The sequence below is a fragment of the Eucyclogobius newberryi genome, unplaced genomic scaffold (genome assembly GCF_026437365.1).
Source record: "Eucyclogobius newberryi isolate DKJ021-1_F unplaced genomic scaffold, fEucNew1.0.hap1 SCAF_10, whole genome shotgun sequence".
In the NCBI taxonomy this organism is placed as follows: Eukaryota; Metazoa; Chordata; class Actinopteri; order Gobiiformes; family Gobiidae; genus Eucyclogobius; species Eucyclogobius newberryi.
Genome location: NW_027315724.1, coordinates 22,237,695 through 22,252,411, shown reverse-complemented (window position 1 = coordinate 22,252,411; position 14,717 = coordinate 22,237,695). Strand labels below are relative to the sequence as shown.

Genomic DNA, 14,717 nt, shown 5'->3' with positions numbered 1-14,717 from the left:
ACACGTGTCCAACCATCACTGAAGAACCACGACTACATTCAGCGCAAAGGACCCTTGTTTCATCAGAGTGGACTTCTGTTGTAGGATTCTTTCTACATTTTGAGAGTCCTAATCAGTTTGTTTTTTCCTGCAGTTGCAAGAATAGATTGCACTTTTACCATTAAGAAGGGTCAAAATGTCAGTACAAGCAGTATAAATTACCATCAATTTAGCACTGTCCTGTAACTGATTGAACTAGACCCAGAGGTAATTGGTCTGTGGCTACACGTAAAAGCAATGCCCCTCTTCAAATAGTCTTGTCTTTTTAATTCTCCATAGAAACTGTCCCTTGGCAACCTGATAGTACTCCATAGTGCAGCCTCTATCTCCTCCTCCATCACTCACAAGCTTACCTCTCAGCCCTCTCTCCTCTCTCCCCCTCTGTCTCCGTCTCTCCCCCATAGGTGCACGATAGGCTGCATCCCCAGCACCCGGGACAGTACCTGCCCCGCCAACAGAGGAAGCTGCACCGCTGTAAGTTATGGTCATTTAGCAAACTTTATGTTGTATGACTGTCTATATTTGATCTATATTCAAGAAGAAAAACAAAGTACGTCGCTGTGGTAAGACTTTATTGACAGTTATTGTTGTTGTAAAAAATTTACAAGTCTAATGTTGTCTGAAAATAGGACAAAAGGAAAACGCGCTTGAGGTTGGACGAGGTTCAGTGCTGCACACCAAGGTCAAGTAAGAGAGGGGAGGGAGGTCAACATGGGCTCCAGCTCGTCCTCCTATGCCCCCAAGACCATCTTCCTGGATGTGGATGGAAAAGTGCAAAAGGTGGGTAATGTTTAAACTCATAATGTTGGTAACATTTTAACCAGTTGCTCACATATACACAAAAAGTACAACACATGTGGCACAAGGTACATGTCTTTGATAGAAACAAAAATATGGATTAAATGTATTGCACATGAGCAGCTTTAGCTAATAGTAGAGACACTATTCAAATTGATACAGATTTGATACCGTTGTTGTGTCCGTGTGCAAGACACTTTCACCTGTTGTAGGTAGGGCTCTACAATTTTACAATCTTAATCGAGATCAAGATTCAGTCTTTTCTAATCATCAATAGTTTGTTGGTGTATTATAATCAAGAGATCTACAGAAGCTTTTGTGTTACACCATATTGGCCAAGAAAGTTCCTAGACACTTTTCTTTTTACATAAAGTTTGGAGTTCAGACTTTGGAAGAAATTTGACAGTTTTTTTGTCAGAAATGAGTCTGAAATGGCAATGAGTCTGTATGCTTCAGGACAGGAAATTAATATTGAAAGCAATTTATACATACATTAATGAGAACAAATAAAAAGCAGTCAGTTTCTATGAAAGTACCAAGCTCTAGTGTGAACGACTAATTCACCAAACTGTCAAGCAACTTTTGTATGTTGAGAAAACCATTATTAGCTTTTGTAGATTCATGTGTTTTATTATTCACTTGTATCATTATTGTAGAAAAAGCTGAACAAAGTTTAAGTGTGGCATAGGGATGTGCGATATTGACAAAAAGGAATGTCTCATTTTCTTACGGGATTATCCATCATCATAATGACACAATATTAATATAATCTATAAAAAATGGTTTAGAATAAAGCATTGCACAAAAATGTATGGACTGTACAATTTACTTTGTTTGGAATAACATACTTTTATGCTGCATATTCTTAAACTTACTTTTTTTAGGAAAATAATGTAAATAAAACCTTTTACTTGAACTGAGTGACACTGATAGTATTGTAGTAATTAATTAACTTTTATAGTTGCTCCCAATATACAATTATACATATAATTGGCTAATTCTCTAGCATGAAACCAATAGCAGCAACAGCATAATATATCGCAAATGATATGGAACACACCCAGAGAACTGTTATTAAATCACTTCAAACAAGCGTCCCCTCATGCTAAAGCTACTCTGAATAAAGCTGACTATGTGGCTGCAGGTGATAGTGACAGGAGCTCACACTCATCACACTTTGCTGCGTAACGTGACCTTTAAATTCACCTCAACAACCAGCAAAGAACCACAATCAGCCCAAACGCATGCGACAGACAGGGTTTGACTTTGCACAACTTGGATGAACTGTAAATGTGAGGTCCAGCGCTCGTGATGAAGTAAACAGCCTCAAGTGTAGGAGCTGGTGGTGACACATGTCGAACTCAAGAGGTGGTGTGTTTGTCTGCTACACCTGCCTCCTTCAAGACGCAGCCTGTTTGTGGACAATGGCGCACCAGAACATCCTTGTTATCACTTATCTTCTGTGGACAAGTTGCCATGCGCCCACTGTTTGCGTAGCCTAGGTTTGGGATGATCGTGTTTTTGCTCATCTTGCTACTGGAGTAAACAAATACTTATATTTGTGCACATACACGTGTCTTTACTATGATTATAAATATGTCAATGTTCAATTTTAACAAGTCAAAAGATAATATTGCAAATGACAACTGTATTGATAATGTAAAACCTAGACACACGTTGTAATACTATAGTGAATCTTATAAATATTTAAGATAAGATATTCCTTTATTGTCCACACATGGGGACATTTTGGTGCTACAACGCAGTAGATACAGGGGGAAGGACAGATAACTTAATAAAAAAACACTCTTAATAGAAGAACTCTTATAAACAAAGCAAAAAACTCTTATAACAAAACTCCTCCCATATCTTAATAGGGAATGGAGGAAAAAGAATAAATAAAATAGAATAAAAAGATAGAGATAAAGATACAGATAATAATAAAAATAAAATAAAATAATAAGAAAATAAAGTAAAGTAAAAATAGCTAGCATAAGACTAAATAATACTAATGGCAAGTAAACACTCTTATTTGTATCAGTTATATGCACATGAATATGGCCTTAGTTGCTTGTGAGTATGACAGTAATTGCACATGAATATGACGGTATTGCACATGGTTAAGTCAGTATTGCATATGAATATGACGGTATTGCACATGGTTAAGTCAGTATTGCACATGAATATGATGGTATTGCACATGGTTAAGTCAATATTGCACATGAATATGATGGTATTGCACATGGTTAAGTCAGTATTGCACATGAATATGACAGTATTGCACATGGTTAAGTCAGTATTGCAGTGGCAGTATTTGTGGCGTTTTTTAAATAGAAATGGACATTAATTGATTTGACAGAAAAAAGCTCTCATTTATTCATCTGCACTAGAGATGATAAAGGAAATATCTTATTGCTACTTTCCTCTTGTGTGTACAAAATGAAGAACTGTTGTGTTGTGCAGGTGGTGTTCAGTAAACACTGCAGTCCATGTGACATCAAAGAGCTGCTGTGTTCCTCCTCCAACATCCCCAGGTTTGTGTCTCACTTTGAATGTGACACTTTGAGTTGTGATTTGAATGTAATCCCCCTGCATCTCTCGCCCTCCGCTCACAGGAACACAGCCATCATGGTGGTCGACCCGGAGGGTGCCCTGGTGTCTATAGACCCCACTATGCCCGCAAACTCTCCTAAGTAAGGATTTCGTCTCTCATTATTATGTATTATGAAGTTGTTGTTGTTGTTGTTGTTTTTTGTTGTTGTTTTATTTATTTGACAGTGACTATGCAATCATACATAGTTAGAAACAAAGCTTGCAGCCGATGTGATGCACACAAAGTTTATAGCCAGAGCTAATTTTCAACTTCTGTCCCTGGTTGGGCTTTTCTAAATCGCCCCACAGATTAAAAAAAAAAAAGGCATTAAAACACATTTCCATTATTGTAAATTTATGTTACTATTTGGGTTTATACTGTTGGCACATGAGGGAACACATATGAACGATATTGTGTGTTAATAATTAGGAATAATGAATAAACAGATATTTTTGTATACTTTAAAATTTGATAAATAATAAAGCAATTCCCTACAGCTCAATGTACAAAGTGGTCCCACTGTCCATTGGTCAAATCGGAGGTAACATTCATATGCCAGGCCTTATACATGAACTGTGTATAATGGTATTTTGTGTGCCTACAGAGAAAGAGGACATGTTTCAGAACGTGTTGTCTCAGGTGGCAGAGCAGTTCAGCAGGTAAGATCTGCCTTACCGTCCTCCCTCTTTCTCACATACCTCACCCTCATACCTGACACTGGCCAGCGTTTCAAAACATCCACACATAATCCATTCAGCTCCATCTCCCACACGTTACTGTGCCTCAAGTGTCCCGCTCCTGTCACTGCATGCAATCAGCTGCGTTTCTCTCACAGGGCCTTCCGCATTAATGAACTGAAAACCGAAGTCACCAACAGGCTGGCCATGCTTGAGAAGAGAGTGGAGCGTATGTGCCGGCTTGTGTACTAAATACTTGGGAGGTTATGTTAGATCTGGCCTATCCTTAACAAACCTGTGTTCTTTGTTTCAGTGGAAGGCCTTAAAGTTGTAGAGATTGAGAAATGTAAAAATGATTTGAAGAAGTTACGAGACGAGATGAGTTCTACAGGTGGTGGAAGGTGAGATAAACATTAAGCCCAATATATTTAGAATAATCATGTTTATTTATCTGTCTGTTTTTCGTTCTAGAGTGAACTGTCCATGCAAATACAATTTTGATGATGGCAAAAAGGTCACTCCTCGGCGAGATGTCCCTAATTATCCAAAGGTCCTTTTCAGATTGTATACTTTGCTAAAATTACATTACTGTTGCAGTATCTAAAACACAATTTCCGTCTGCTTTTAGTACACTCTGTCTCAGGAGACAATAGAGGCTCTGAAGAAGCCTACATTTGATGTGTGGCACTGGGAACACAATGAGGTTTTCAGAATGACATGATTTTGAATTGTATCGAAACAATTGTGAAGTTGATGTTCTGCTACAGATGCTGAGCTGTCTGGAGTACATGTATCATGACCTGGGACTTGTGAGGGAGTTCAACATGAATCCCATCACGCTAAAGCGTTGGCTGGTAAAAAACAAAACAAACATATGTATATTTATATATTGAAAATAAATAAATGACAAAAGACCTACAATAAATACATTTTTACAGCTGGGAATTCAGGAGAACTACCGCAGCAATCCCTTTCACAATTTCCGTCATTGCTTCTGTGTTAGTCAGATGATGTATGGCATGATTCACCTTTGCGATCTCCAGGTAACCTCGACTTTTACAAACCACTGACAGTGTAACATGCTTTTGGCTTGACTTTTCCCTTTCTGTGTTAATTGTCCAGGAGAAATTGACTCTTACGGACATGGGCATTCTCATGACAGCTGCTGTTTGTCATGACCTGGACCACCCCGGCTACAACAACACGTAAGACTTCCTCCTGTCTCTTTGTGTTGACACACGCTCATGCCCACTGACCCCTGAGTGTTTTGACATCCTTTGCACAACATTGTTGTCAATGAAATGTAGAGCTCAGGTATGCAAACATTCAGGGCAGGATGCCATAAGTGAATGGATATTTGGGCAAGTTAAGGCGTATCTTATCAGCAGTGATGCTTCATTACTATATATTTTTAAAGGATTTAACCATTGAGCCATGCGTCCAATCTGCTAGGTACCAAATCAATGCACGCACAGAGCTGGCAGTGCGCTACAATGACATCTCACCTCTGGAGAACCACCACTGTGCTGTAGCTTTTCAGATCTTCTCTTTACCTGAGTGCAACATCTTTGCAAATGTGGATACCGAGGCCTACAAACAGATTCGACAGGTGACATGTTCACAGAACACACACTATGAATTTCACTAAAGTCTACTGCTACTACTTTAAATGTGGTGTTCCTCTAAACTCACAGGCCATTATAACACTGATACTAGCTACTGACATGGCCAGACATGGAGAGATACTAGACTCCTTCAAGCAGAAAGTGGACAACTTTGACTTCACCAATGAAGAGCATATGACATGTGTGAGTACCACAGTTCACCAGTGTCTATAATACAAGCACTCTATTCTACAGAGGCCGTACACACTGTGTTAGTGTTGTCGGGGAAGGGCAGCAGTCGGTAAAGTGCATATGTTGTACTCAGTTTTGTCTAATGATTTCAGCTCAAGATGGTTTTGATCAAGTGCTGTGATATTTCCAATGAGGTCAGGCCCACAGAGGTCGCTGAGCCCTGGGTGGATTGTCTTTTGCAGGAGTATTTTATGCAGGTACAAAGAAATGATTATCTTTTTAATTGTAGCTTAAAAGAACTAAAAGTGTAAACTGACTTTTTTGCCCATTGTCTCACAGAGTGACAGGGAGAAGACGGAGGGCCTCCCTGTGGCGCCATTTATGGACAGAGACAAAGTCACCAAACCCACAGCTCAAATTGGATTCATCAAATTTGTTCTAATCCCAATGTTTGAGACCGTCATGAAGGTATTGTCTACAGAGAACATAGCATGCACACCATTTTTGAATAGTAATTTCTTGTTTTGTCCAGCTTTTCCCGCAGATTGAAGAGATCATGGTTCAGCCTCTGAGAGACTCTCGTGATCATTATGAAGAGCTGAAACAGATCGATGATGCCATGACAGAGGTAGAGCCTACTCTTCACCTATAAACACGTCCTGTTCTCATGTGTTTTTTTGCACTTTCATGTAGTTAAGACTTAATTTCTTTCATATATGACCAAAAAAAGCTTTGAATTAATTTATGACTAAACAGATTATAATCTTGTCTGTAGGCAACAACTGCTTACTGTGGAACAAAGTGACATGCTGTAATTTCTCAGGCTTCGGAGTTCATGTTCATATGCATTGAGTTTGTGCTTGTGGGGGAGGTGTCTAGGGAGAAGGAGGTCTGGGTTTCCCTTCTCCCACTCAAACTCTTAATAGACAAAACACGTTACAACTTTTATGGCAGGTTTTGATTATGATAAACAATACTGCCACAAAATGATTCATTTGAAATTAGTTTCAGCATAAATTAAAATTCCGCTTCTTTTTACTGTTTAATATCAGGTCTAACAAACACATTCTGTGATCCATATCAGTGAATAGAAATACTGTCGTATAGTTAATTTGCAAAGTGAGCTACATAGATTGTAAATATAAAATAATGTTCAACGTAACAATAAAAAACAAGTGTCCGTATTAAATAGAAACAATCACAAAAACACACACAGAATTATTGATGTGTGCTTGTATTTGTTCAATATAGCGCTTGCTAACATAAAGCTGTGTCTTTTGTTCGATGAGGCACAGAAGAAAAAAGCAGAAAATATGTCATTAGGCGGGAAGAAGAAGTAAACTGCAGTGAGTGAGTGCAGTTGTACATGTGTAAGTAAAAGCCTCAGTAAGCGTTGTTGTGCTTTAAGAGTCACTTATGAGTGCTTTCTCTGCCTCCCTCTGTCTACGCTCCTTTACCCAAGCCACTTTCATCACTTTGGATTCACAAGCACACAATATCAATCATTCACAGATTTTCTTTTTAATTCTTGTTTCGCAAATCACCGACAAGGAAGAACCAAAGTGGTGAAACGTATTGATTAGCATGCCTCTCCAGAGTGACAAATTACAGTATTACTACCTCGTTTCCTCGCACTTACTAACCATTTCAACATACAACACATATAGGTTTTGGTTTGTGAAAGTTCTATCTCCAGCTCCGCCTGCCGTCTCATCCGGACCGCCTCGTTCTGTTTGCAGGGATCTTTTGTCAAAGCCCTGAAGAAGTGATTGAGATGTCGGGAGTCGGCGGCTTTGTGCTCTACGTGGTGAAGATGGCGAGCGGAGCAGGGGTGTGCAACGAGAGACTGCTTGGCTACATACTGAACTAAAGTTAGGCATCAAGGTGGCATGTCTTGAACTTTGACTTAGACTTTTGCACTGGATGTAACAGAGAGCGACCTGTTGGCCTCTATATTTATGGTGTTCCTGCTGTCTCTGTTTGTTTTATAGCACAGAAAAGTTCCAAAAAAAGGTCCGGTCATCCACAGACAGATTTCACTCGGATGGTCATGTATTTGTAGATGATAGATTTGATGGTAAATTATTCAGACCAAAGGGGGGAGGGGGGGTTAGCAGTACGTAATAGGTCGCTGTGAGGTCGCTTCCAAAGATAAATGCAGACAGTTTTGTTTTGCGCACAACAGACAATAACGTATAAAGTGCATTATTTGAATATATCGATACTCAAACTCAACGACTCACATCTATGGCCCTATTTAACTAATATGACATAATGGCAACAGTATGAAAAATACCCAAACCTTTTTGTGTCGATGTTGCAGGAAGGAAAATTGCAACAAAAGAACTGAAACGAGCAATACTGTTGTTAACATCATAACTTGTGTGTCATATCTCTCTTGATTGATATAGCGTTTATTGCTACATGTTTGTCTCCAGGGCTTAAATACCACCATGTGTTGAAATGAACCCAGAGTCATCTAATGGTGTACCACCCAAAGGTGCCATTATTTGGGGTTTGCAGCACGCCCCTCTAACGGCCGGGTGCCTTGGAGCAATGTAACTGCTGGGTGGTTTCCCCTGAGCGATTCTGCACTGTTTTTATCATTGTGTTTTTGGCTGCGCGTTGCAGTTACTGTTGCCTCACATGTTGGCCACATCTTACCTGTTACCACCGACAACGAGTGAATGAAGCTGGTGCGATGTCACAAAACATGACTCACACGCGGCATTATCAGGTTATGGGCTTTGTTTGATGGGAAATGTGACTAGCTTGTTCACCTTAGCACAGCGATGTTTTTACTCGGTCATGTTTGTATGTGTGTGCACAATACTGCAATAATGTATTTTATGAGAGCATCTTGAATAAAAAGTAAATAGTAATGTGTAATTTACTTCATATTTCAGATCTACTGCTCATGTTTAATTGGACTGACTGATTAACAGCTCGTGTGACAGTGGATGGTGGTAAATGTTTCCTTCACAAAGACTGTTTGATAAAAGGCTGTAAAAGGAAGGAGTGGCACCTGAATAGTGTCATTCACTCCAAGGTTTGGCCTGTAATCTATTCCAGGGAAGACACGGGAGACTTTTCATTGACTCTGTGCTGTTGTTATGGAGATGCCCACCTCATTCAATGGGCATGTGTTAGCTTCCTGTATCTCAAGCATTAATTCATGGGAATCTTTATGATTAGTGGCCACTGGTGTAAAAACAAACACTTCAGCTTTTCTTTCACAAATGCCTCAAATTGATTCATGACAAAAACAACAAAGACAACAATCTTCCTTGACCAAAAGTGGCATTTGACATACATTTTCACATTATAAGTTGATGTTATTGCCACTGAGCAAAGAGTTTGTGGGGCCAATCCTCAAACAAAGGCTTCAAAGAGACAGCATGTTAGGACAAGACCAGTTATATTTCTGTTTTCCAATAGTTCTCATAGGGAATTAAATTTGTTAGACCTATAGACGAAACAGTCCACAACTGTTTGTTTTTAAATATATTTCCTCTTGCTTTAAGAGGCCAGTGAGATGCTTCTATTTACTCCTTATCTCAGCTTTCAAGATAAGGCCGATATTAAGCCAGACGTGCTTATCTCAGAAGTGAAGAAAAACACATGCAGCCTCTCACTGGATAAAAATGATGAATCCATCCCAAGTCCTCGTCTCATTTGTCTGTTGAAGTACACTTCGGAGTCTTGTCTGGAAATGTTGGGCTTATCGCCTGCTTGTGTGTGCTCATTAGCAGACTGAAATGTAGTTAGCCAGAAAAATGTCATGCCTTCACTACTCCTCATTCTTTCCTGCTTCCTTCGTTTTCTCATGTACTGACCGCTTCTCGAGTTCACGGCGCACAGTGGCGAATTCCTCCCAGCATTTCATGTGTGTGTGTGTGTGTGTGTGTGTGATCCATGGCCTACTTTTATGGGAACCAGGTGAAAATTCAAAACATGTGTTGTGAAATAAATACTCTTAAACTAGCTCAGTACTTTATAGCTGCATCATCCATGAATCTGCTTCTTATTTTATGCTGAAGCTAATAGAGGAACTACAGCACCCAAACACTGCCCCGCGAGCCAAATGACCGTTAATCTGACACATAAATAGAATGTAATGAAAACGGTTGCAAGAGTGGACCTTCCGTTTCCACATCTGAACTCACAGGTCAACTCACTGCTCATTAGTCTGACAAATATTAGTACTGCTTTTGCTCTTCATACGATTAAACAAAATAAATAAACTAAATCTTCTTATATAATACAATTTTAAACCAATTTAAACTTAACTGCTTCCTTACTTTGTTTATTTTATGTCAGTAAATTGAATAAAAGCCTAAATTCAGTGAGTACAAATGTCAAAAGGATGAATCGTGAACACTACTTATTCTTATGTCATTGTATCTAAAAATAAATATCTAGAATTCTAAAAAAAGAGGAATACCATTATGCAATAAAACCCTGTTGGACGATATAATATCTGAGGAATAGTAGTATTGGTGTGAAGAATGAGTCACCGGTGACCAGACGACCGTCACCTTTGCACGGCTGCACGGTCGGCTCACATACTTGTGCGACGGCCCACGCAGGACGTCCCGTTTTGCTGTTACCCCTGACGCACACAGGAATGCTCAGGGCCTTGTTTGACCAGCGTCCTGAGCACGGATTTACCGAAAACACTCACACCCCGGCAGAGAAACCCACGAGGTCAAAGTTCACCACCCTAAATTCTCACCTTACGTTTTGGAATGGCGCACTAAAGAGCTTCTGACGGGGAGAACAATAAAGCGCTGGAGTAAATCACAGCTAATGGCAAAGCGGCAAAGCAAATACATTTCTCTTCCTGTCAAAATATTGTTTCATGGCGAGCTGTACAATCAAATCTGATGGGAGTCGTGACTTGTGTTCACACGTCACCTTGGGGCAACACACCTTCACAACGCTATAAACAAGGCTTTAAACTAGTCTTAAAAATACCATTGTTTTGTTGATGATGATGATGATGATGATTATTACATTGCACAACTAAAAAGCACAGCTAAAAACGTTCTACAAAATACTACAATAAAGTTTTTTTACGCAAACTGTGAGTACAAACTTTATTGCAAGCAAAATAACTCAATTGAATGCCTTAAAAGTAAGTAAGTGAGTAAGCAAATTTTATTTGTATAGCCCCTTTCACAGACAGAAGTCACAAAGTGCTTCACAAAACACAGAATAAAACGATTAAAACACAAAAAACGTAGTGAGCAATACATACAACAATGTACAGTCAAATCAGTCCCTAAAACAAATGCAATTAAAAGGATTGACTGAATTAAAAAGACTAAATAAAACAAGCAGAAATAAATAAATAATACACATCTTTTGCATTTGCCTTTTATGTGAAATGCAGTAGAAGAAAATATGCCTGTTTTCTTCCCACATGGTGAGATTTCGCATCCAATTTCAAACCCACTTTTATAGAGCGTATACTCTGCTGTGCCATTTAAAGTTATAGCACCAGGCTCATGTCATAAAACCCTGTTTCACTGTTTCCAACAACAACAACAACAACAACAACAACACACATCAGATTAAACGTCTTCTAGCTAAAAACAGCACATAAAACAGCCTATATTATTCAGCTGAGGGCCTCAGTTAGCAGAGGGCCTCACCAGTTTGATTAGAGCGTGCTAATCTGGAGCGTGCATCTAGATTGTGCGTTGGCATGGTTTCAGGGGCTGTGTCGTGACTGTAAGGGCACACTGCAATCACGTTGGACACTTATCTGTGTGACTGGCAAGCCTGTTGGAGCAGCCAGGGGCCCTAACGACAGATGGATGTGCTGTGTCGGTATGGTCACACAGAGACCCGTGCCAGAAAGACAACCCTGCACCAATCTCCACTGCAGAGGTGGATCTGGGCTGTGGTTTATTCCTCATCATTATCACAGCAGGATGGGGCCCTTCATTTTGTAATCCGACTGGTGATGTCCTAAACCATTTTAAAGGGACGGGTTTGGACGTTTTAATTATGTGTAGCACTCTTATTTAAAGTTGAACACTTCACTGAAACATCTGCAGTTCTTACTTTGCAATCTGAGATATTTTACAGGCAAGAAGGAATATTTTAAACCCATGTTGTTGTTGTAAAACAAGCATAATTATACCTGTGTCTTAGTTAATAAAGCAGGACTAAAGCAGAACTGAAGCAGGACTAAAGCAGGTCTAAAGCAGAACTACAGCAGGACTAAAGCAGGACTAAAGCAGAACTAAAGCAGGACTAAAGCAGGACTAAAGCAGAACTACAGCAGGACTAAAGCAGGACTAAAGCAGAACTAAAGCAGAACTAAAGCAGGACTAAAGCAGAACTGAAGCAGGACTAAAGCAGGACTAAAGCAGAACTGAAGCAGGACTAAAGCAGGACTAAAGCAGGACTAAAGCAGAACTACAGCAGGACTAAAGCAGGACTAAAGCAGAACTAAAGCAGAACTAAAGCAGGACTAAAGCAGAACTGAAGCAGGACTAAAGCAGGACTAAAGCAGAACTAAAGCAGGACTAAAGCAGAACTAAAGCAGAACTAAAGCAGGATTAAAGCAGGACTAAAGCAGAACTAAAGCAGGACTAAAGCAGGACTAAAGCAGGTCTAAAGCAGAACTGAAGCAGGACTAAAGCAGGACTAAAGCAGGACTAAAGCAGGACTAAAGCAGGACTAAAGCAGGTCTTAAGCAGGACTAAAGCAGGTCTAAAGCAGGACTAAAGCAGGACTAAAGCAGGACTAAAGCAGAACTAAAGCAGGACTAAAGCAGGACTAAAGCAGGACTAAAGCAGAACTAAAGCAGGACTAAAGCAGGACTAAAGCAGAACTAAAGCAGAACTAAAGCAGAACTAAAGCAGGACTAAAGCAGGACTAAAGCAGGACTAAAGCAGGACTAAAGCAGGACTAAAGCAGAACTAAAGCAGGACTAAAGCAGGACTAAAGCAGGTCTAAAGCAGGACTAAAGCAGGATTAAAGCAGGATTAAAGCAGGACTAAAACAGGACTGAAGCAGGACTAAAGCAGGTCTAAAGCAGGACTAAAGCAGAACTAAAGCAGGACTAAAACAGGACTAAAGCAGGACTAAAGCAAGACTAAAGCAGAACTAAAGCAGGACTAAAGCAGGACTAAAACAGGACTAAAGCAGAACTAAAGCAGAACTGAAGCAGGACTAAAACATGACTAAAGCAGGACTAAAGCAGGTCTAAAGCAGGACTAAAGCAGAACTAAAGCAGGACTAAAACAGGACTAAAGCAGGACTAAAGCAGGACTAAAGCAGGTCTAAAGCAGAACTAAAGCAGGACTAAAGCAGGACTAAAACAGGACTAAAGCAGAACTAAAGCAGGACTAAAGCAGGACTAAAGCAGGACTAAAGCAGAACTAAAGCAGGACTAAAGCAGGACTAAAGCAGGTCTAAAGCTGGACTAAAGCAGGATTAAAGCAGGACTAAAGCAGAACTAAAGCAGGTCTAAAGCAGAACTAAAGCAGGACTACAGCAGGTCTAAAGCAGAACTAAAGCAGGTCTAAAGCAGGTCTAAAGCAGAACTAAAGCAGGTCTAAAGCAGGTCTAAAGCAGGACTAAAGCAGGTCTAAATCAGGACTAAAGCAGGACTAAAGCAGGTCTAAAGCAGGTCTAAAGCTGGACTAAAGCAGGTCTAAAGCAGGACTAAAGCAGAACTAAAGCAGGTCTAAAGCAGGTCTAAAGCAGGACTAAAGCAGGTCTAAATCAGGACTAAAGCAGGACTAAAGCAGGTCTAAAGCAGGTCTAAAGCAGGACTAAAGCAGGTCTAAATCAGGACTAAAGCAGGTCTAAATCAGGACTAAAGCAGGTCTAAAGCAGGTCTAAAGCTGGACTAAAGCAGGTCTAAAGCAGGTCTAAAGCTGGACTAAAGCAGGACTAAAGCAGGTCTTAAGCAGGACTAAAGCAGGTCTAAAGCAGGACTAAAGCAGGGCTAAAGCAGGACTAAAGCAGGTCTTAAGCAGGACTAAAGCAGGACTAAAGCAGGTCTAAAGCAGGACTAAAGCAGGACTAAAGCAGGACTAAAGCAGGACTAAAGCAGGACTAAAGCAGGACTAAAGCTGGACTAAAGCAGAACTAAAGCAGGACTAAAGCAGGACTAAAGCAGGTCTAAAGCAGGACTAAAGCAGGTCTTAAGCAGAACTAAAGCAGGACTAAAGCAGGACTAAATATTGACCATGTTGTTCCTTTAACAAACATGATAACCCTTTTCTAACGGCCTTTTACTGAGATATAGAATGTTTGAACAAGATATGCATTGCAGTTTTGATGTTGTATCTTAAAACACTGCTTCAAACAGTTAAAAGCTCACAAGCCAATGAAATCTGTTTATTATTAATGATCCCAGACATTTCCTCTCACAAAGACTGGTTGGCTCTGGTATAACTGCTTAGTTACATCAATGAACCTGAGCTCTGAGTGACTAAGAGTGATTTCATTACACGGCACAAAGAATTAGCAGCGATTTAAACCCGGCTCACGGAGGATTTTAATAATTAAATAAGAGGAGATTTTGCCTCAATCTTAAACAGATGTTTGGGAATCTTCTCAAAAGACTTGGATCAACACAGTCTGATGCTCTGGTCCTCCTCCACCTTGACTCAGAACGTTCCCATACACACAACATACACACATACACTACACTCTTTGTCCGCCTCCACAGAGCTTTTAAATCAGACCTGAATGCACGACTATAAAGGGAGATTTACCAGGTGTGTACCAGAAGCCCTGTAATTACCCATGATGCACACGGCACATATACAAAGCATTAGCTATTTA

General features: G+C 40.0%; 1 protein-coding gene across 3 annotated transcripts; it reads left to right on the top strand.

Moving 5' to 3' along the window:
- Nucleotides 1-231: 231 nt before the first annotated feature.
- Nucleotides 232-7,963, top strand: pde9ac (phosphodiesterase 9ac). 3 transcript variants are annotated; one of them, XM_072463055.1, is made up of 20 exons: nt 232-513; nt 669-819; nt 3,301-3,371; nt 3,453-3,530; nt 3,928-3,971; nt 4,035-4,089; nt 4,266-4,336; nt 4,421-4,508; nt 4,579-4,657; nt 4,736-4,810; nt 4,875-4,961; nt 5,046-5,150; nt 5,230-5,312; nt 5,560-5,716; nt 5,802-5,915; nt 6,056-6,160; nt 6,243-6,371; nt 6,436-6,531; nt 7,199-7,273; nt 7,643-7,963. In XM_072463055.1, exons 2-19 carry the CDS (start codon nt 751-753, stop codon nt 7,241-7,243), a joined length of 1,551 nt encoding a protein of 516 aa, XP_072319156.1. In that variant the 5' UTR covers nt 232-513; nt 669-750; the 3' UTR covers nt 7,244-7,273; nt 7,643-7,963. The 3 variants fall into 3 exon arrangements, with proteins under 3 accessions (XP_072319156.1, XP_072319150.1, XP_072319165.1); XM_072463049.1 differs by having other exon boundaries at nt 7,193-7,273; XM_072463064.1 differs by lacking the exon at nt 7,199-7,273 and having other exon boundaries at nt 233-513.
- The last annotated feature ends 6,754 nt before the right edge of the window (nt 7,964-14,717 follow it).

What these genes read in the sequence shown, in the direction of transcription:
- pde9ac (XM_072463049.1), top strand. Translation starts at nt 751, where the DNA reads ATGGGCTCCAGCTCGTCCTCCTATGCCCCCAAGACCATCTTCCTGGAT. An exon ending in TCCTCCTCCAACATCCCCAG is followed by an intron (nt 3,372 to 3,452) that starts GTTTGTGTCTCA and finishes CTCCGCTCACAG; the next exon opens with GAACACAGCCATCATGGTGG. An exon ending in AGTTCTACAGGTGGTGGAAG is followed by an intron (nt 4,509 to 4,578) that starts GTGAGATAAACA and finishes TTTTCGTTCTAG; the next exon opens with AGTGAACTGTCCATGCAAAT.